The 23,266-nt window shown below is 43.9% G+C and overlaps 1 protein-coding gene across 2 annotated transcripts in view; it reads right to left on the bottom strand.

Annotated features, from left to right (window-relative positions):
* Positions 1-23,266, bottom strand: part of LOC135903652 (synergin gamma-like) — a 37,739-nt gene that overhangs the window by 2,319 nt on the left and 12,154 nt on the right. For both annotated transcript variants that reach the window (XM_065433973.1, XM_065433974.2), the window contains exons 5-11: positions 21,008-21,770; positions 18,669-19,256; positions 15,942-16,142; positions 13,126-13,335; positions 12,536-12,633; positions 3,339-3,501; positions 1,006-1,154 (exon numbers count right to left, since the gene is read on the bottom strand). In XM_065433973.1, the coding sequence (XP_065290045.1) occupies positions 1,006-1,154; positions 3,339-3,501; positions 12,536-12,633; positions 13,126-13,335; positions 15,942-16,142; positions 18,669-19,256; positions 21,008-21,770 (2,172 nt within the window). The remainder of the gene's footprint in view (positions 1-1,005; positions 1,155-3,338; positions 3,502-12,535; positions 12,634-13,125; positions 13,336-15,941; positions 16,143-18,668; positions 19,257-21,007; positions 21,771-23,266) is intronic.

The following is a 23,266-nucleotide window of genomic DNA, read 5'->3' as shown; positions in this document are numbered from 1 at the left end:
GCATGGTTTGTTTTAGCGCTAGTTTGCTCCCGCACGTCTATACACTACTGCTCGCACATTGGAGCACGGGTGGGCGGGCGGCCGTTTGGATTTTGTTTTGCAGGCGGTTTCAGCTTTTTGCGCTTGCGAAACTCATGGCTATCTCGTACCTAATCGCTCAAAGGACAACCGCTTGTTTCTCGCTCGTTTAGTGCTCACAGGGGTGCGCATAGCAAGGATGCCGCTGTGTATGCGCTTCCGTTTCTTTTCTTTTTTTTAAGACTGGCTAAAACTAATTGCCCTAGCTGGTTGGCAATAAGATGAAGATAAGCGGAAGTTTGTCACACGTGTTGCTTTTTTTGATGGGCACACAACGAAACAGTTATCTTGAGTGCACGCACCTACGCAGTTCGATTACGCTATGGACGTACGTATTAGTGTAAGAGCAGGAACATTTAAGGCTTGTGAACTATTCTCGTGAGTGGATTTTCAAAGCCTTGAACTATGTGCATAAAGATGCATAAAATTTTTAATTCAGATAAGTTTAGTTTCTTTTTTATTGTTGTTATTCATGGATTAAGAGTGCATATGCACCAACGCAAAAGATTTTTTTTCTCACTTTACGGTCACCCTAAAAAAATTGCGGTAAATTTTTTTTGAAATAAGTCCCTAAGAAGGACTGGAATCTGCAATACAAAAAATCTACCCTGGGCGGTTGCATATGGCGAAAAAAATCGACCCTCAAAGGGTTAAACAAAGGAACAGGCTGCGACCTTTAGTTAAAAAAAAAGAAAAAAGCCTTCCTATGCATTCTAGGCTGATAACCAACTTCCGGAAGAAAATGAATAATTGAAGGAGTCCCACTAATTTTCATAAGCTTGATCAAATGAACTTGAGTTCACAAAAAGGTTACAGTGCCACGGCAGCCAGCAGACAAACATACTTTCTGAACAAGCCAGCTCATGGTTCCTTTGTTCTGGTCAGTGTGTAAGTGAACTCGTAGCAAGCAAAGCATAGGTGGCTTACAAAGAGGCAGGAGTTCTCAAGATACGAGGCCAGTCGCTCCCAGATGTCCTGCACCTCGCCGCAGAGCTTGTCCAGGCTCTCACACTGCAGGCCCGTCAGGCGTGATGAAAGGGCGATGCGCTGACATACTTTGTAGATTTCTGCCAGGTCTGCGTGTTAGCAGGAAACGGCAGTGAAACCCAGTCACCGGATGTGTCAAGTTTATTACCAAGACTGCTAGAGGGAAGCTTGTTGACAAGTGTCTGTAGGGAAAGCATATATATACTATGGTGCTTTGACCAACATGGCAATAACAACTAATACAGATATTCTGATAGGGTTGGTTCGCACCATCATTGCCGCTTTTTACAGTAACCTTCCTTAGTTTAACTGTAACCACAAGTTCATTATATGACAATTACTATTTTAATTGGACGATTACACTCAACTCAGCTTTCAACTTTCTACAGAATAAATTGTTTGCAGTATGAAAGTTAATTTACTCACTGTAGTGACACACCTAGGCAAAACAATAGCCATTTATACATGTGAATGTTGAACTGAGACTTTAGAGTTGGAAAATGAGCTAGCAGAAGCCCCAATTACATTTTTAGCCAAGTTTGTGGGCCAAGTGAATTGTCCATCTTATTGCCTAAAGTACCCATAACACCATAACATTTGTTTTAACTGCGACAGACTACCCTGCATTAAGGGGAAGCTTTAGCTTGGACCCAACTCTGACGATGCCTATTCAAATACATGTAAAATGCTGAAATGCTTTTCTGAGATACGGTAACCCCAGGACTGATTTTAAAGAAATCTGTTGCATTCATGAGAAATTTAAATCCTAGTGCCCGTTGGAAGTGGAATTTTGATTTAGGGCCGGATATTGTTCACAAGATATTTTCAAAATTGCTAAATTTGAAAAAATAAAATAAAAATAGTCGCACATAGTTCATAAATCCGTAATTCTGCACTAAAAGCATAGTCGCACATAGTTTACAAATCCGTAATTGTGCACTAAAAGCACATATTGCAGTTCAGTAAACTGCATCCGTTAAAGCATATAAAGCGGACAGATATGATATACAGTCAACTTCCATTAATTCGACCCTGACGGGCTGATAAAACTCATCGAACTATCCTGTGGGTCGAACTAAACAATATGCAGAAACAACGTCATAACACACCTCTGATTCATTTGGCAATATTTTTACAATCCTCTCACGCCTTTGAATAAAATATGTGCACCACTTTCTATGAGTAAAGTAGAAAACTAACGTACAAATGGTATTAAAACTCTTAGACAAAGTAGTAATCTAGCGCACACTCAATATTTTAGTCAGAAAAATTGGCAATGGCCTAATACGTGCGCCACAACAACGGCTGGTTTCCTAAAGTCAGTTTTGCCGCAATACTTTTGTTATGCCGTAAAGCATATAATAGCAGTCGAAGCTCGCGATAACGAAATCCCATGATTACGAAATTCTTGCGACTATGAAATTCATGCGACAACGAAATATTTTCGTATCCCCGGCAAACGCCCATAGGATTCGACGCATTTTGTACCCCTCGACAACAAAATGATGCTGCACTACAATCCCGCGTCAACAAAATTTGTTGGAACGTAACCTCGCATATTACCTACTTGCGCAATGCTAGCAGGCTTCAAAATGTGCTCAAATGCGATTGCGTTGCACTAAAATTGCGTAAAATAGCAGCACATTACACTTGCGTGGGTGCCACCTTTTTTGTTTACAAAAAAGTCACAGTTTTGCCCACAGGGAGAAGCATCGATTGCGATAACAAATTAGTGCACAGCTATACGAAGTAAGGATAGTAGTTTTATTGGCCGTATAAACTTGGAAACAATCGCTTACTAAGTGAATTAGCAAGCGTGGTGTCAGCGCGCACGAGGAAACATGAACACATCACACTCGATGAGTGTGGACACTCGCTGTAAAAACGCTGTTGTGAGCAAGTGCAGCGTCAGCAGCAAGCGAAGTAGCGTGTTTTTGCGGTCTATCGTTTCAACGCAAGAGCGACGAGAACACAGCATGAGCCATGTGCGGATAGTGTAGGTACAAATACTGCATCCTGTTCAAAAAATGGCTATCAGGCCTGCAAATAGAATAATAGAATGAGTTACATTTCACAAGCGATTCAATCAATCGAAAAGGGAATTTCAGAGAAGATGAAGCAGGAGAAGTGCTGCTTCCAAAAACTGTGTCAAGCTGACGCTATGAGAACAGCGTGTGGCTTGATTGATGCGATGCGTTGTGTTGCCACTTCTGTTCACATCACACAGGCTGACGCTTATCGCATAAATAAAACACAAGATATAAATGGCTCACTTTGCATGTAGGCAGTGCCCTCTGCAGTGTCTAGTGCCTCCCTGCACACCTGACTGCTGGCCTCCCGGTTGAAGACGGACTCAGCCTCGCTGATGAGCTCACGCACACTCTCCAAGCAGCGTGTCCAGCTGTCCAGGCAGGCTGCCTCCCCAACTGGAGCATCCTGAAAACAGTGAAGCAGACGGCACTTCCAGTGCTTGCCGGGGCTATGCATATCACTGCTAGGCCATCAGAAAGTGAGGATGCTTATGGCCACTTCAAAAGTCCCCGATTGTGCCCATCCTTTACAAGCACATTTCAAATACCCAACATTGGGCAATGTGAATGGCATCACCTAAAAGGTACTTCAGCCCCTTGTGGACCACACCAAGACCGTCTCAGCTCTCATCCAGAAGGCTCCACGTGACTAATAAACTTACCAGCCCACAACAGGTCAGGTTCTTCTCACTAGGGGCTGCAATTACAAGTTTATTTCCCTCTCTACAGCACATGTGCGTATGTATTAGCCAAGAACAAATGCAGTAACACAAAAAATACAAAAATGCACTCCCACAGGTAACTGTTTATGCAACGACAAACTAGGGCAACTTGTAAAGCCTGGTGTCTATAACTTTCGTGCTGTACTTAGGAAATTGTCTAACAGATCTCGGGCTGAAACCTAGGCGGGAACCTAGTCACTCCACTGTCATTACACAAGCTGTTAGGCTCTCCAGCCAATTTTGTAGCATGCTACTAAGTGCCGCAGTGATCCGACCAAAAAGCTAACGATGACATACTCAGCATGCTGATGGTGCGCGAGCAGTGAAATTGGCGGTTGCAAGGTCGGATCGCTGTGGCATCACAGAACTTAAGTCAGTTCGTAAAAATTCAAGCTCATTTAATCGACAACTGCACTTGTTTCCGATCCATTCTGAAGCCACCTAATTCAGAAGAGGCTTTTCATCCAATTAAGCCTTTTGGTTTCTCAGCAGCAAGATAACACAGTGAATGATAGCTGATGCAGAGATATTTTTTTGTAATAGGCAAAATGTGCTTGATCGATATTCAGGCTGCTTTGGACATTCATCAGCACCATCACAAGATTTAACTGTCAAAACCAACAATGCTTTTATGGTGACAGTTGTGCATGCTTGTATACCTTCAGAAGGTCCCACAGATAGAAAAATACAATGGGAAGAGCGGGTGTTTCGGTTGTTTTTTCAGCCCCAGGAAAGCTGAATGCCTTATGCAGAAGGGTCAACCAAGACATCATCATCATCATCAGCCTGGTTACGCCCACTGCAGGGCAAAGGCCTCTCCCATATTTCTCCAACAACCCCGGTCATGTACTAATTGTGGCCACGCCGTCCCTGCAAACTTCTTAATCTCATCCGCCCACCTAACTTCCTGCCGCCCCCTGCTACGCTTCCCTTCCCTTGGAATCCAGTCCGTAGCCCTTAATGACCATCGGTTATCTTCCCTCCTCATTACATGTCCTGCCCATGCCCATTTCTTTTTCTTGATTTCAACTAAGATGTCATTAACTCGCGTTTGTTCTCTGACCCAATCTGCTCTTCTCTTATCCCTTAACGTTACACCTATCATTCTTCTTTCCATAGCTCGTTGCGTCGTCCTCAATTTGAGTAGAACTCTTTTCGTAAGCCTCCAGGTTTCTGCCCCGTAGGTGAGTACTGGTAAGACACAGCTGTTATATACTTTTCTCTTGAGGGATAATGGCAACCTGCTGTTCATGATCTCAGAATGCCTGCCAAACGCACCCCAGCCCATTCTTATTCTCCTAATTATTTCCGGCTCATGATCCGGATCCGCCGTCACTACCTGCCCCAAGTAGGTGTATTCCCTCACGACTTCCAGTGCCTCGCTGCCTATTGTAAATTGTTGTTGTCTTCTGAGACTGTTAAATATTACTTTAGTTTTCTGCAGATTAATTTTTAGACCCACTCTTCTGCTTTGTCTCTCCAGGTCAGTGAGCATGCATTGCAGTTGGTCCCCTGAGTTACTAAGCAAGGCAATATCATCAGCGAATCGCAAGTTACTAAGGTATTCTCCATTAACTTTTATCCCCATTTCTTCCCAATCCAGGTCTCTGAATACCTCCTGTAAACACGCTGTGAATAGCATTGGAGAGATCGTATCTCCCTGCCTGACGCCTTTCTTTATTGGGATTTTGTTGCTTTCTTTATGGAGGACTACGGTGGCTGTGGAGCCGCTATAGATATTTTTCAGTATTTTTACATATGGCTCGTCTACACCCTGATTCCGTAATGCCTCCATGACTGCTGAGGTTTCGACAGAATCAAATGCTTTCTCGTAATCAATGAAAGCTATATATAAGGGTTGGTTGAATTCCGCACATTTCTCTATCACCTGATTGATAGTGTGAATATGATCTATTGTTGAGTAGCCTTTACGGAATCCTGCCTGTTCCTTTGCTTGACAGAAGTCTAAGGTGTTCCTGATTCTATTTGCGATTACCTTAGTAAATAGTTTGTAGGCAACGGACAGTAAGCTGATTGGTCTATAATTTTTCAAGTCTTTGGCGTCCCCTTTCTTATGGATTAGGATTATGTTAGCGTTTTTCCAAGATTCCGGTACGCTCGACGTTATGAGGCATTGCGTATACAGGGTGGCCAGTTTCTCTAGAACAATCTGCCCACCATCCTTCAGTACATCTGCTGTTACCTGATCTTCCCCAGCTGCCTTCCCCCTTTGCATATCTCCCAAGGCTTTCTTTACTTCTTCCGGCGTTACCTGTGGGATTTCGAATTCCTCTAGACTATTTTCTCTTTCATTATTGTCGTGGGTGGCACTGGTGCTGTATAAATCTCTATAGAACTCCTCAGCCACTTGTACTATCTCATCCATATTAGTAATGATATTGCCGGCTTTGTCTCTTAACGCATACATCTGATTCTTGCCAATTCCTAGTTTCTTCTTCACTGTTTTTAGGCTTCCTCCGTTCCTGAGAGCATGTTCAATTCTATCCGTATTATACTTCCTTATGTCAGCTGTCTTACGCTTGTTGATTAATTTCGAAAGTTCTGCCAGTTCTATTCTAGCTGTAGGGTTAGAGGCTTTCATACATTGGCGTTTCTTGATGAGATCTTTCGTCTCCTGCGATAGTTTACTGGTATCCTGCCTAACGGAGTTACCACCGACTTCCATTGCACACTCCTTAATGATGTCCACAAGATTGTCGTTCATTGCTTCAACACTAAGGTCCTCTTCCTGAGTTAAAGCCGAATACCTGTTCTGAAGCTTGATCTGGAATTCCTCTATTTTCCCTCTTACCGCTAAATCATTGATCGGCTTCTTATGTACCAGTTTCTTCTGTTCCCTTCTCAGGTCTAGGCTAATTCGAGTTCTTACCATCCTGTGGTCACTGCAGCGCACCTTGCCGAGCACGTCCACATCTTGTATGATGCCAGGGTTAGCGCAGAGTATGAAGTCTATTTCATTTCTAGTCTCGCCGTTCGGGCCCCTCCACGCCCACTTTCGGCTATCCCGCTTGCGGAAGAAGGTATTCATTATCCTCATATTATTCTGTTCCGCAAACTCTACTAATAACTCCCCCCTGATATTCCTAGTGCCTATGCCATATTCCCCCACTGCCTTGTCTCCAGCCTGCTTTTTGCCTACCTTGGCATTAAAGTCACCCGTTAGTATAGTGTATTTAGTTTTCACTCTACCCATCGCCGATTCCACGTCTTCATAGAAGCTTTCGACTTCCTGGTCATCATGACTGGATGTAGGGTGTTAGATATGGAGCTGGTTCCTGAGGCTACTTCGAGTTCCCCAAACCGCTTCGAGTGGCAGCACAGCTAATTGAGGAATGCAGAGGCAGGAAAGCGCATTCCAGAGAAGCGGCCGTGCAAACAAGTTTAAGGCAACAAGTTCGTGCGTCGCCGGGATTAGAAGGGGGCCTGGGACAATGGAGCGCAATCGACCCCCTTCGTCTTTGAAGAAGGCATTTGCCACCGCTGCGGAGCCGAGTCACCGGGAGCAGGTGGGCATCCGACAATGAAGCAGGTGCACGAGCGCCCCCCCCGCTCCTTCTCCAGCCTACAAGTGGATTGCCAGTCTGCGTGGCAAGACCGCAGAGAGCCCCGACAGGTGTGCCACGCGACACGGGCGCCTACCATTGGCTGCAAGTGGCGTCATCGGAGTGGACTCTCCCATTGGTCAAACATGACGTGACTTGCAGTGCTCGAAGGGCTTATAAGAAGCCTTCCAGAGAGACCTGAGGATTCTGGGACATGCCCTGATTCCCTGATTCACCTCTCTCGAACTTCTTGCCGCGGGCCGCAGCGTCCGAGTTGCTGCCGGCCCGTAATGACTGTACGTCTGATACTTGACGCTCACCTCTCCTGTAAATAATGTAGAATAAATTCCTCCCAAGTTTTGGGTTTTCATCCCGACGTCCCGTCCCCTCCAAACCCTACATCTGGTGGCAGCGGTGGGATCGCCTCCGAATGCATCAGCTGGTGGCAGCGCTACGGATAAACCTTCGTCAAGAGAGATCCTAAAGAACCGGGAAGAGCGAAGAAGAGTGAGCCTTCGTCGAAAGAGGTCCGAAGAAACTTGGAGTATCGAAGAAGGAGCGAGCCTTCGACCCAGGGAGTCCGGAAGGAACCGGGAACAGCGGACAGATGAACCGGATGGCAGAGTGCTGCAACCGTAAGTGAGCGCGTGGTTTTTTTCCTTATGATTCGCCAGACTCAAAGGTTGTGTGTTCAATTTTGATAGTTCTGGGAATCGGGAATTTGTTGCATTGTGTGTTTGCACAAATTAATTAAGGAAAACAGTTCTAACCACCTGTCGGGGCAGCTGCCATGGATCTTAGAGGGTTGACGAGGTTGGATTTGTTGTTGGTGTGCGACGATTTGGGAGTTGAGGCGGACGAACGGATGGAAACGCCAGCTATCATAAAGGCGATTAATGATAGTGGCAATGATCACAAAAGCATTGAGCTTGCTTGGGAAGTGATACAGGAGCCACGGGAGCGAGAGCGTCGTGTACGTTTGCGAGCGCGTCGTGAACTTAGGAGTGAGCTTAAGCGTGAAGAACGCGAGAATGAACGGAAGCAGGAGCTTCAAGAACTTACTCTTAGGTGTCAGCGTCACGAACGTGAGAAGGCACGCGAACGTGAGAATCAACGTAAGCTTGAGCGAGAGGAAAAGTATGAGAGAGAGAAAGCAGCACTGATCAAAGCGATACAGGATTGTGATCAGTTATTGGCACAGAGACAACGGCTGTCTGAGAATTCTGTAGGAAGTACAGAGCGAAAGAATGAGGAAGTGTCTAGACTTTCGCCAGAAGCCGACGAAAAGAGTAGTGCCTGTGAGATTGGCTGCAGATTGATAGGTGAAGGGAAAAGGCTAGCTGCTAACGATGCCTTAGTGGCAACAGAGGCCGTTAAAGGCCGCAAGGAGAGCGACGAGGTGCTGTGCCAACAGATGACTGTGGAGACAGCTAGGCCAGCTGCGAACAAATTGGCACAGTTACCGCGTGTGTGCGTCGCTGGTAAGGTTAGCGAGGTTGCTAGCGAGGGAAAGGGTACTGTTGACGCGACAGAAGCGAGCACCCATGTAGAGCCCGATCTGCGTGCAGAAATGAAGTGCGAGCTGAGCGATGCAGTTGAGGGTAATTCTCAGGATTGCGAGCTGTGTAGCTCAAGAGAATACAACTGCATTGTTCAGGGATCGGTGCGGCTCTCCGCCAGTCTAGATGGCCTAGATAGGGATGATTCAGTTAATCATTCGGACTGTGCGCGTGAGACAGCGATCGATACCGACGGGCTGTGTGCCGATTCACAGCGTGAGCTGGGCAATGTAGTAGAGGGCAGTTCGCAAGAGTGCGAGTTGTCTTACTCGAGTAAAGCCTGCTGCATTGTGCCAGAGTCGGTTGAGCTGTCCGCCAGTCGAGGCAGAGAGAGTGTTGATTTAAGTGAGAATCACTCAGACTGTGCGGGTAAGAGACCGATCCGGGCCGACGAAATGTGTACCGGCCAGCACGAAGCACGAGGCGACATGAAAGTGAGTGCGAAGAGAAAGCGCCGTAAAAAGAAGCGCGTTAAAGACCGAAAGTCGGTAATTAATGTAGCGCCGCCAAAGATGGCGAGAAACCCAAAAGGGCAGGGCGCGAGGAAGAAGGTGCCGTCGTCCAGGACGATGTTGACGCATCCAAAAAGTTCGAGCCACCGGTCAAAGGGGGACCGCGAAGAATGTTCTGTACGGACGCGGACAAAGGGCACGAGGCAGCTAAGCTCCTCGTCGTTCCGTAGTTCTTTTCATAGCTCAGCGTGCAGTTCGAAGAAACGCGAGGTGGCAGGACGAGACCAGGTGGGGAGTAGCGACGCGGTCAATCGAGTTTATGTTGAAAGCGGGGCGCGAGGACGCAAATTGGCAGGAGACCGTAACGTCTTGGGGGAGCTGATAGTGAATCAGCCCTTTTGTTGTCTCTCGGCAGCCAGGGTAGCTTTCAGACCACGTCCACCCCGGGTTAGACTCAAAGTATGAGTCAGTCGTAAGCAATCGGGAACGGGAAGCCAAGAGAGCTTCCGTAGAAGTAAAACGTGTTGTTTTGTGTTTTATTTTGAGCATCGGAATGTTTTCGCGATTTGAGACTAGGATTTCTTTCAATATGTAAGGTTTGAGCTTTGTTTGTGTTTTCGTTCGAGAAGCTCGAGATTTGAAAGATGAGGTTTATGTAAACATGTAGTCTCGCGAGATGCTCATTAATAAGTAAATAGGCTTTCTTTTTGTATGTGTGAGTAACCTGAAGTTCAAGGTTATCGTCGAAAGGCCTATGGTAAAGCGCGTGTGTTATTTAACCTTCTTTCTTTTTAAGTATTTTTGAATTTTGTAAGGTTAAGCGCGTAGGTTTTCAGTGAGTGCATGATTTGCACGGCGAAGCGTTCTTAGTTCCATTAGCGCGTGTCCTGTGTGGACGGAAGGAAGCAGACTTTATGACTGGGTTGCTAGTGTGTATGGAGGGCAGCCGTATTCTGACTTCTTTAGTGAACGTGCGTGGAAAGAGTTAGTAGAAGACGCATCATTTTAAGAGTTCTGCGGAGTGTGTAAGTCCCGCAAGTTTAATTGTTCGTTTACGTCACGTGTCCTGTAGGACCTTCAGGGAAAAAACGTGAGTAAGCGTAAGTGAAAAGTTTGCCTACAATGCAAGTACGCGTTTTGTTTAGTGACCACAAGGCTAGTGCGCTTGTGATTACGTACTTGTGAGGTTGACCAGATTGTTCAGTGGCACCAACACGTGTGATAAGTACGCCACTGCGATAGATTGGAAACATGCTGTTCGTGTAGTTAGGCCACTTATGTTATGTTCGGCTGTTTTCATTTGTTGTTTGCATCCTCGACGACCCTTTTGTGTTGCAACAACAATAGTACTCTGGTCTTGTCGGCAATCGAGGAGAAATGGATAGCTGTTTGGAAGGGTGGTTGGAACTGTTGTCAAAATTGGGGAACTAAAAGATCAGGGTTCATTTTGACGCAGTAATAGTCTGGCGAGTCAGGGGCGAAGAGCCTGCGCTTACACGTGGGGCAGCGCTGTGTTGTTTTGTTTGTTTGACGTTTGTTCTCCAGGGCCTAGGATCCCGAAGTTCGTCAAACGAGGCTCGACCCCAGTACCCTGCAGCTTCTTTCTGCGTTCCTCCTGGCCAGCGAATTGAGTTCACCGGCCATTCAGAACAACCGGGGCGAGGACGAGCTGTTAGATATGGAGCTGGTTCCTGAGGCTACTTCGAGTTCCCCAAACCGCTTCGAGTGGCAGCACAGCTAATTGAGGAATGCAGAGGCAGGAAAGCGCATTCCAGAGAAGCGGCCGTGCAAACAAGTTTAAGGCAACAAGTTCGTGCGTCGCCGGGATTAGAAGGGGGCCTGGGACAATGGAGCGCAATCGACCCCCTTCGTCTTTGAAGAAGGCATTTGCCACCGCTGCGGAGCCGAGTCACCGGGAGCAGGTGGGCATCCGACAATGAAGCAGGTGCACGAGCGCCCCCCCCGCTCCTTCTCCAGCCTACAAGTGGATTGCCAGTCTGCGTGGCAAGACCGCAGAGAGCCCCGACAGGTGTGCCACGCGACACGGGCGCCTACCATTGGCTGCAAGTGGCGTCATCGGAGTGGACTCTCCCATTGGTCAAACATGACGTGACTTGCAGTGCTCGAAGGGCTTATAAGAAGCCTTCCAGAGAGACCTGAGGATTCTGGGACATGCCCTGATTCCCTGATTCACCTCTCTCGAACTTCTTGCCGCGGGCCGCAGCGTCCGAGTTGCTGCCGGCCCGTAATGACTGTACGTCTGATACTTGACGCTCACCTCTCCTGTAAATAATGTAGAATAAATTCCTCCCAAGTTTTGGGTTTTCATCCCGACGTCCCGTCCCCTCCAAACCCTACAAGGGGCGTAGACCTGTACAATCTTCATTTTGTACCTCTTATTAAGTTTCACAACAAGACCTGCCACCCTCTCGTTAATGCTGTAGAATTCCTGTATGTTACCAGCTATATTCTTATTAATCAGGAATCCGACGCCTAGTTCCCTTCTCTCTGCTAAGCCCCGGTAGCACAGGACGTGCCCGCTTTTTAGCACTGTATATGCTTCTTTTGGCCTCCTAACTTCACTGAGCCCTATTATATCCCATTTACTGCCCTCTAATTCCTCCAATAGCACTGCTAGACTCGCCTCACTAGATAACGTTCTAGCGTTAAACGTTGCCAGGTTCATATTCCAATGGCGGCCTGACCAAGACAACTCGTGCAATAAACATACTAGTTGGAAGTCAGCGCCTGTGTCATGAGCATCTTTCCTGTGTCCCATTATTAACACTGTTTGCTAAAGAATTTAAATTATGGGGTTTTACGTGCCAAAACCACTTTCTGATTATGAGGCATGCTAAAGAATTTGTATACCTGTTCTGCTCGCATATCTGTTCAGAACTCAACCAAGCGAGTACTATATGGCATTTGTTCATGTAACTCATAATTCCATTTTGAACCACAATTTATTACACATTTCAGATAATTCAAGCTTCTAATAAGGCAAACAAAGAAATGCCTCCCCTAAGAGATTGAATTGACATGAGTCACATTCCTTTGGGCACTTCCTGGTGTCTCTGCCTACACCACAGATTTGTCTACACAGCATGAGCTTGGTGATGTGAAGTACTGGTACAGCTGCTTTACCTGGTTCATGCCTCGAATCACGCTGTACTTGTCCAAAAGTAGCACCGGTTGCTCTGTCATGGAAGCTGTGCCTTCAGGCTGTGTGTCTGATGTCGTGTCTAGAGAGAGAAAATTAAAGTAAAGGACATGTTCATTGCTGCAGTGTGTAAACACTGTCTACCTTCAACAACTTCTTTCAATAGCAGGTACTTTCTCCTCCCTTGGCAATAACTGCAAGTATTTGTTAGGTCACTTGATCCCAAACTGTAATTGTTGGACCTTTCGAAACAGCTGCAGTTATTTGCTAAAACAAAATGCATAGGGGAAATTTGATCTCATAATCATGTTAACATTCATTCTTACTATGTAGCCTTTACACAAATAGAATCTGAAGTATGGATAATACTAGCATATGTCTATATTTGAAACATGTCTATTAACAATCAACATTAAGTGAAAAAGACATGTGCCATGATAGCATCAGTTGTAGCATCATTTCCAGGAAAAATGAATTAAGCGGTCTATAATATTTGCATGAAGACATTTTTTTTTATGTATGCACTGTGAACTAAACAAATGCAAACTATATGAATGGACTTGAAAGGCCTTACCAGATGAATTGGCAGATGGAGATGCCTCTTCTTGACTGTCAGCTGTGGCGGCTACACGGGCTTCATCTGAACACCCTGTCCTGGCTGAAGCAGATTCCTCATCGTCGCTGTTGCCTAGCCGGAAATCAAGGCTTAACACTGATCCATGCCGGCTGGACAGTGAGCTATCGCGCGCACCAAATTCAAGGCTGTTTATGGAGAGTGCATCACCTGCAGATGTACATGGTGCATATTTTAATACGTTTCCAGGAAAGGCAGTTAGAAAAACAATGAAAACACAAGAAAGGAAACAAGTACAGTTAGTGGAGTGGAAAGTCAAATGCAGTATTTTGTTAGCTTCTAAATGAACAACACAACTCAAGCCTTGTGCACTCAAACCTGAAGTTTTTCAAAAAGCCCACTGAAAAATGATTTCAACACTCACCTTTTCTTTAAAAGTGCATGGAGCACGGCAGGCAAATGTTGTAAAAGTTGTAAAACTAGTTGTAAAAGTTGTAGTTGTAAAAAACTAATTTGCTATTAATGTAAAGGAAATAAATACATAACACCATTTTCGATTGGATTCGTTTTTAATACTAGTAGGTGTGTCAAGCAATGTCTGAAGACAAGTGCGACACAAACTGGACTTGTCAGGTCTATGCCATACTAATCCATAGGCATGTGTTTGTGCAGTTCCTGCTGCAATCTTATCACAGGAACAGTGAAGTCAGTCAGTTTCGTAGTCAACTATAATTTATTCTTTGCCATCTGTGTCCCATTTCTGTGGCAGGAAATTTTTTTTATGTTATCCCCACTCCTCCAAACAGGCCATCATTTGCCTAGTCCTTCTTCAATGCGAGCATTATGGTACATTTCTCCACAATTTACCAATTATTCCTAGCCAAAATTTGTTTGCTCTTGCCTCCACTTTTAATCTGTGTGTCCTCTTAGTCTACATACTTGTCTATGATTACAAATGTTAAACCACCATGCTCTGCCCTCTTTCTTGTCCCTCCAACATTATTCCCAAATACAGCACACTTTAAAATGAAGTTTCATCTGGAACTAAAATTTAAGGCAAACTGAACAGGAGGGTAGGCCAGTTTGCATGCATTAATGGGGGCTGTATAAAAGTGCAGAGAGATAGACATGCAAGGGAAGAAGCAAGACAATAGTTCTGACACTCAACTGAAGTTTATTCAAACAAACAACTTAAGATATAATTGAATAAACCACTCCAATATTGCTACACCACCACAAACAACTAAAAGGATAAAACAAGCAAAAACAAACTGATTGCTTAATGCCCTTGGCTTCCCATTGTTGCACTTTGCTTGTAGTGTCTGTTTGATAGTTTGTGTTGCTGTAGTGATAGTGGTTTGTGCAAGCATCTTTCATTAAATGTGTCAGTGAACATTAGCTAATGCAGTCAGAGTTACCCATTTCTTTTCATATTCTTCTTTATTTTTATTTTTTATTTCTTTTCTTTTTTGTAACTGTAACATGTAGCTTCACTCATTTCACAGCACCAAGTTCATGTCATCCAGAATATTCAAAATTATTTCATTTTGCCTAACTATTCCACAATTTCCTAGTGTCATGTCCGTGAAACATGCATTAAGTCCTCCTGACCTGTCACCTAGCCAAATGTGCTGGGTTATGCCTTTATCACAATATTTATCATTTTAATTGCGCTCTCGGAGACCAGCTCCTAACTCCCAGCTATATTTCCCTCCATTTTGACTATAACCTAAATGTTGCTGCATCTCTTGCAGAAAAAAACTTATTTTATGACTCTTTTATTCAGAAAAAACAACTCTTGGCTGGAACCAAATTTCTGCTTCCATCACTACCAACCTGGACATTGCAACCTTCCAGGACAGTATTGCTCAATATAATTTTGCAACCAAACTAATATATATATATATATATATATATATATTGGTGACACCCTCTGCATTAGGCAATGCATTCAGTCCCTAAATATAAATAAGCAAACAAACAAACAAACAAATATACCGCATTTTTCAATTCTGCCTTTTTAGCCTTGACATACAAAAGAGAATGGAACAGTGCAAAAGATGCAGACAAAGTATATGCGTTGCACTAATAGGCCAGAAATGAAATACCAACAAGCCCAAACTTTTGAATTAAATTTTAATCTTTTATATTATACCTTAGTTCACTTTCTCTTTATTTTTCACCACTCACATTGAAGTTTGATTAACGAGCACCATAAATACAATCTTCTCTTGACATTTCAATGTGCATGTTGATGCAAGATTTCGTGCACAATCTTCTAAAAGACAAAATATTCCAGTGTTATATTTATCCACGAATATATTTATTTGTTATGTTGTGTGCATTTGCAACTCTACTTCTCTCACAAACTATAACCAATCAGAATACCTTGCGATCAATGATGTTGAATGCCGAACAGAGAACTCTTTCATGCATGCTCTCCATGGCATAAGATACTGAGTGACCCTATACTGTATTTGTTACGCCTATTTAACAGGGGACACTTTATATTTCTCACGGAACATTTTTTGTGCTTTTGTTGGGTACACTGTTTCCTTGTGTACAATAGCCCACTACTACTTAAGGCCTGCAACTCAGGTCAGCAGTATTGAAGTAAATAAGTAAGATGTACTCTAATTAGTCCTGTCACCCCCTCGCCACTGAGGAGCATGTAAGGTGCTGTGAATAAATAAATAATTAAGTAAACTAACAAATAAACAAGCAAACAAATGTGTTGGCTTATGTGTCTCATTTCATCTTTATGTGCGTCTATCTCTTCGTGCTTTTAGGGCACCATTAAGGCAGGCAAAACTAACCTAGGGAGATGGTGTCATTGGACTGTGATGAAAAGGGTCCAGGATTGTACAGGAGATCACCCAACATGTGTGCGCGTTTTTCTGGAGATGTAGGCGCCGGTGGAGGGACCACTTGGACGTGGCAGAAGTCGCCAAAGTCTTCCTCGTCCTCCTTATCGTCATCTGGTAGCGGGTTGTGCCACGTCTCAGTACTGTGACAACCTGGAAACAGTGGCATTTTTCAGCTGTTCAGACAAATTTCTTCTGAGGCTATTTACTGTGTTTGATACGTAACAAGCAATGCTACGAATGCTGGAGAGTCTGCTCTCATTGGCTGCATTCATGTCCAAAACACATCACGGCACACGTGAAATAACATAGGTATGCATCATGTCATTCCACGTAACATTGCCACATACTTTAGTCACAAAATATTACATAATTACTGCATGGAAGATATTACAGATGGAAACTTATTTATCAGTGAATGTGAAGAATGACACGCTTCCGTGGCCAGTGGCCAGAGCACACTGCATGTGTCCACAAACATATTATACCACGTCGCAAACTGGCAGCACAAAGGTGCACCAATAATACATGTTTTGACATAACCTTGTGTCCACAAGTTGTAGGTGAAATAAATTAAGTAGTTATTCCATAGAACGCATTACAGGTCAGGAGCAAGTGCACTGCAAAATGTGCCACGAGACACCTATGCCCACACTACTTGCATAGCTTCCATATTTTGTATGGAAAATTTATATAAATGGTGCTTGTGCTGTCCGTTTCTGTCCTTTTATGTCTGCACACCTAAACTTTTTTAAGATAGCTTCTGTGGAATTTCCTGCTAGGTATGAAACGGAGTACAGATACTATGAAAAGATTGTGGCTCAATGATGAAGGTAGATACACGTCGCCATCATGGCAGGAATGTGAGGTTAAATACAAAGCCTAATGTTGAGTTTTTCAACACATTCCACATGCTTATTTTCTTATATTCAATCTTCTCTCTGCTACACAGGATCAATTAGTTTAGGCACTGCAGGCATTCAGAATGATGTCACAATATGGCAGTTGCACATCTGGCAACAATAAAGTATGCTTAAAAGGAAGCTTGTTCTTAACCTTCTTATTCGAAGACATGTGAAATGCAGGGAAGCTCTCCTTACTGAGCCGTTAAACTGGTTTTTATAAAATCTGTTGTATCTAAAAGAAAAATTCTAACTTTAGCGACAGTTGGAAACAGGCTTTTTAATGTACAGCCTTAAATTTCTTGTTGCTAGCTTCAATAAACACATACTAAATAATACTACTAATAATAGTACATACTACTACTACTACTACTACTACTACTACTACTACTACTACTACTACTACTACTACTACTACTACTACATACACACATACATACATACAGTACATACTATTACTAATAATACATACTAAATAATAGAGGAACATCGTGTTTGCAACTACCTCTTCAACAAAAACTGATACTATAGGAATCATTCTGTATCGCTTCTAAACGACAAGCGATACAGAATTTTAATATGAACATGCCATATTTTGTTACAGCTTGCATAATCTGTCAAGCTGTTTACAGAAGTTGTGAAATAGTCTTTACAAGACAATGATACTTTTTAGAGTCACATGCAAGAGTATATCAATTTTGTCTATGTTCAGAAGTGCTAACAGGATCTGTTAACAAAAGTGCAGTAACTTGTAAATTTATAGAAACGTTTTTCAAAATTGCCAATTTTTGTTACATGTGTTAGGCCCTTAATGAGAAAAATGCCTTCACCAGACACTAGAATTTGTTTTCTTTTATTTTAAATGCAAGATGCTTTATTAAGGCTGATTCATGACTGACCTGGTGACATTTGAAATGTACTATATATATTAATTTTTTGTCATCGGTAACGTTACAGCAGTCCGCCTCACACAACGCATCGATCTTCTAAATACCCATTGGCAATGAAATGATTGAATGCGTCACATTGGTATAGCTGAAAAATATTTTTATGCTATTCCAGAATACTTTAGGTTATGATTTGTTTAGCTTTTGAAACAATGAAAGCCACTGCCCACAAGAATGTAAATTGCATTTACAAAGTATGGAATGGCAAGTGGACGCTCTGAAGTGACCATAGAGTATTTCAGGTGTATTGATACATTTGAAGCCTATCTCAATTTTTTACTTGCAAGGTCGTCCTATTACCATGAAGACACTGCAACGTCAATGAACCGATATGACCAGGGTAGGGCAATTTGATTTTTTTGTTAACTGCCTGCACAGCACTGCTTTATTATTAAATTAATTATTGCCGTTATTATCTTTTCAACTTTATACTTTGAGAATGGAGAGAGAGAAAAATATGAGGTATCAGCAATTCAGAAGTTTAAGTACCGAGTGTAGTTAAAAGCGGTAGTTAATATACCCCGGCATATCATATTGGTAAATTTATTACTGAACAAATTTACTATTGCTTTCCTTCTGAAGTCAGCTTTCTGATACAGGAACTGACAATGTAACACAGTCTATGTTTGACGCTGAGCTCAGATCAAATGTTTTCACTCACTGAAGTCCTCTGTGCATGGTTGATGCCATAAGGAAACGTCAAACACACGAATTATTCTTTAGTAGGGTTTAGCCACATGAGAGTTGTTTGGCTCCCATTTTGCACCATTCCATTCGCATAAAATGGGTAGTGTGCCCATGATGGGATATCAAGAGGCACTAAGCCTTACCAAAGTCCGTGGTGTCCGTACTTGTATTTGTGTCCTTTGCATTACTTGCAGGATCATCCATCACATTCCACAATGACGGTCCATCATCACACAGTTCTTTGAACACACTGTACCGATCCTCAGAGGGCACAGATGGCTTGGAACTTTCAGGAAATGCTGTCTGGAAATCGGCGAAATCATCATCCAACGCCGGTACTTGTTCTGGCACCGTCTTATTGTTAGTTGACGGAGCAGAAACAGGAGGTCGTGCGGGAGCTGGATGAGAATCCAGGGGTTTTGAAGCCATAAGAGCGTTCAAGTTGATTTTGAGGCCAAAGTTAAACGTCTTAGGGCTTTCACAAATGTTGTTTCGCTGCTTAGATAACTGCAAATTGTGCAGATTCGCAGTCGAAACCTTGGGAGGTTCTAACCGCGGAGAGTCTGGAAGCGAATTTACTTTTTCAGCATTGTTAGGCAAGACAGGTTGAATGAGCGACGGCTCATCAGCAGACAGTCTTCGCATGTCATCTACAAGAGGTGGCGGCAGCTGTTGCGAATGACCCCGTTCCGGTGCTGATTTGAAGTCATCAAAGTCGTCGTCGAAGTCTCCTAATGCAAAGAAACAGAGCACACCATCAGACAAGCTGGTTATTACCATTACAATACAGTTTTAGTATAGCATTCCTGTTATCTACACAGCAGGCATTCAAAGTGTTTGCTGCACACTAGATGTATCCTCCTCAGAGGAGCTCTTAGCAGTTTAATAGAGCGTTCTGCATCACCAAATTCGAACGTAATAGTACCATTTAATGGCCAAGAACTAAGATTCACAGCAACGGTTGCATTGTTTGTTACCCCAGACAGTGCCGAGGCCGAGATCTTAAGATCAGCAAAAAATTATTGCTGATACTTAGTCGTCAATGGGAGATGAAAATAAGCAAAAGTAGACAGGGCCATCTGATTCTTCATGAATGAGATGCAAAAAAGGAATGCTGCAGTGAATTTGGTCTGAAGCAGGTGCCCTAGGTGCTATTATGCTGTTATGTTTAATGGACCCTGCACCACATTTTTGAACCCACTACTCCAGAAAGTGAGTTATCCCATGAACCCACTTTACTAGAACAGTTGGGGTAAAAAAATAAGTGCAAGATGCAATACATAGCAGAGTGCAGGTGTTATCAACAGCGGACATGGTAGGTACTCACAATGAGAAGGAAACTCCTGATATGGCTAACTGCCAAATCAATTAACTTCGCAAAAGACAGCTAAGAACGTTTTACTGCAAGGTCATATTTCCACAAAAGCAGTGCACAATATGTGGCCAACGTAGGCAACTATGGAGACTTTACAGATCAACACAGGTGTTCCAACCTGTTGAGTCCATCTGTCCACACAAAGGCACATTACACTAAGCAGCACTGACACTGGTTACATTACATTAAATGGAACCCAGTATAAGAAAGTTAGCAGCAAATTAAAGAACTTCAAGGAATTGCGTTTATGATGCTAGCAAGCAGAACATAGCAAACCTGGCAAGGCATGTCTATCAGCTAAAATTCACGAGCCTGAGAAGGACTTAAATAGTTAAAAGGTAAGCTTGTTCTCGGCACCACTGGCATTCAGAAGTATCAGTCTCAATGAGCATCGAGCTTACTGCTTTTATGACTGGTTTTATGTACGGTGCTCACTCTAAATGAGCTATACATTTCAGTCAGAATAAGTTCTATAGATGCTGTCAAGCCCAGAACTGAAGTGTCATTCAACACACAATTGTGATGCAGTAGGTATTAGCCTTACTGAAAATTGAAGCTATGCATCAACATGTGCAGCCCACAAGGACAGCACATGTTCAAAATAATCACCTTAATACGACTTCCACTTTCTCTATGGCACATTTTTCGGCCCATGGTGACCAACAATCTACTCTTCAACAGTAAGCGAAAGGAGTGGCTCAGGTTGCCCCAAAATGACCTGGGCCTGTCCATGCTAGACCCATCCATGCTATGCATTTGGACCACCTATTTATCAAGCACGCAATGGCACAGATAACACGCCCTCATTGTTGATGAAACATGCGATTGTCTGCAAAAGCACTACGGCAAAGCAAGCTTGTAGTAACATTCAGGTAATTTTTTTCTCAGCAAAAAGGCTTTACAAAAAGAAAAAGAAACTATTTTTGCACTTTTCTTTTATTCATTACTTAAATTTACAATAAAGGTCCCATTTGACAAATAAAGTGCAGGGGATCTGGCATTGTTTAATAGAAGAACGCTCCGTACTGAAAAGACTGGTGCAATGGAACCTAATTGTTAGGCACGAACTGAGCAGCAAGTATTTCGTTTGGCATTCACTCATCCTACCTGAACCAGTGGGCTGTGTGGAGTGCCGGGAAACTTGTTCCGTAGGCTGCAGGCAGCCATGGTTCACCAGCAATGGCACAGAGCCAGCAAACACACCACCATTTCCCAGAGCACCACTGCATTCGCCAGATGCCCCGACAAAACTGCAGGCAGCAGACGACCCCCTGGGCACAGGCGGTGTGGCCGAACCAAACGTCACCGACGAATGCGATGACAGAGCTGGCGGCACTGTAGATACAGGGGGCCCCATCAACCTCGGCACAGCCGATGTGACTGGCGCTGGACGTGTTGACGATGCAAGTGTTACTACAGGTGTAGATGATGCAAGTGCTTTCGCCGGAGGAACAGATGACACGAATGTTGCGGGAACAGACGACACGAACGTTGCAGGAACGGATGGCACAAGCGTAGTGGGGACAGAGCTCATGAATGTTGCAGCAGGAACAGATTGTGCCGCCGGTAGAGGTTTCACAGCAGGCGATGACATATATGTTGTGGTGGGTGCAGATGACACTGGTGCTGGTGGCAAAGGACTCGCAGTGGACAACGGGAAGAGGCTACCTGAGGCCTGGAATGTTGGGCAGCAAGTTACTGGGGGCTGCTGTGGCACTGGCGGGGAAGGTGATGGCGAAGACTGGCTTGGCCATGCCTGGGGGAGTGTTCCACCCGAAGTGGCACAGACATTGTTCACGGACTGGGCAAACATGGGTACTGGGGGCTGTGGCAACCGGAAAAGCAGCTCTAGCTCGGGTGGGTAGCCTTTCTGCAAGTGGAGAGAAAGATAAAGAATGCATCAGGGCATTGCTGCAAAGTAAAGGTGAAGCTCTGGCCTGGCCAATATATTGCACAGGAGTAAATGAACTTTCACATGTATTAATGCTAACAGCATTCTTCGGAAGTATGGTGCCGGTTTACCGCCAAAGCATCCAGTTTGCGATAAGTCTCTAAATCTCTGTGTATGTCCGCGTGTAGCCTCTTTCTCGCCAAGTTGGGTCACTAGCTAGTTCATGGTCAAATAGGCAGAGCACTGAGCTGCTGTGCTGGGGGAACCGGGTTCAAAACCAACTGTCAGACAAACTTGAGTCACTGGATACATAACTCTGGGTATGTGGTGCGCCGAAATGAGCCTCTTTGATGCCAACTTGGGTCTCTGGTATGTAGGACTGGGTATGGGCCACTATTCAATGACCCCCTTTGACACCAAATTAGGTCACTGGGTGTGTGCCACTGTGTATGTGATGCTCATTATCGAACCTCTGAAAGCTCCTGGGAAATGTCCTTGAGGTGCACATGACGATCTTCTTTCACCACTGCACCGATGCGGGAAATGTTGTCAGTCAGTGACGCCTGCAGCCTCCCTGAACGCTCATTGTCATGAAAGTCTTCACGTCCTTTTGCGAACTTACAACACCACCACTTCACACTTCTCAAAGCGACACGTCTTTCCTCGTAAAACATGTTTTGGGCTAGTTGGTGCATTGTACTAAGGAAAAAAAAAAAGCCAAAAAGAGACGCACACAGGAAAACATACAAGAAGACCATCTAGCTTCTTTCCTGTATTCTTGTATGTTTGCCGTGCACGTGCTTCTTTAGCTGGTTTTTCTTAATACAATACACCTTTCCCCATACGTGCACTGCATTTCCCTGTGGATTTCGATGGGCGTTCCTACCTTGCTCCATAGAAAACAAATCACACTTTGTTGCTTGTATGTTGTGAATGTGTGAAGCACAACTGCCATCTTCAACAACTGACAGCAGTGCCATGCCGTGAAGCTACCGGCAGGTAAGGCTGGGCTGGTCCAAGAAAGGTCCACCGCTGGGAATGGATATGTTGACTTTGCATTTACAGCTATAATTTGGCTAAAGAAAATATGGACAAATCTTTTCTAATTTACCCTCATATATATAGAAATTCATGAAATAGGTGCTGAGATAGAGTGAAGGAGAACTTCCTGATTATTTGACACACACACAAAAAAAAATTTTACTCTGTTGGTGGTATTATTATGGCACACACTGGCTCAAAATAATGTTACAGAAAGCAACAAGGCAGCCACTGTAAAAGGAAATCACTGTTCCAAACAACTAATACTTGCTGCCAAGAATTCAGTGATACCTAATTAATATAATAAATTTACAACATGTAGAAACTAAGGAAAAGCAAGAAATGCTAATGTTGCAATAAGTAACAAATCTAAAAAAGAAGATCGCACTTGCAAGTTTTCATAACAGCTGGGATAACAAAGCTTTGTCACAATC

This window comes from Dermacentor albipictus, chromosome 9 (genome assembly GCF_038994185.2).
Source record: "Dermacentor albipictus isolate Rhodes 1998 colony chromosome 9, USDA_Dalb.pri_finalv2, whole genome shotgun sequence".
Taxonomy (NCBI): domain Eukaryota; kingdom Metazoa; phylum Arthropoda; class Arachnida; order Ixodida; family Ixodidae; genus Dermacentor; species Dermacentor albipictus.
This window is presented reverse-complemented; position numbering and strand designations above follow the sequence as displayed.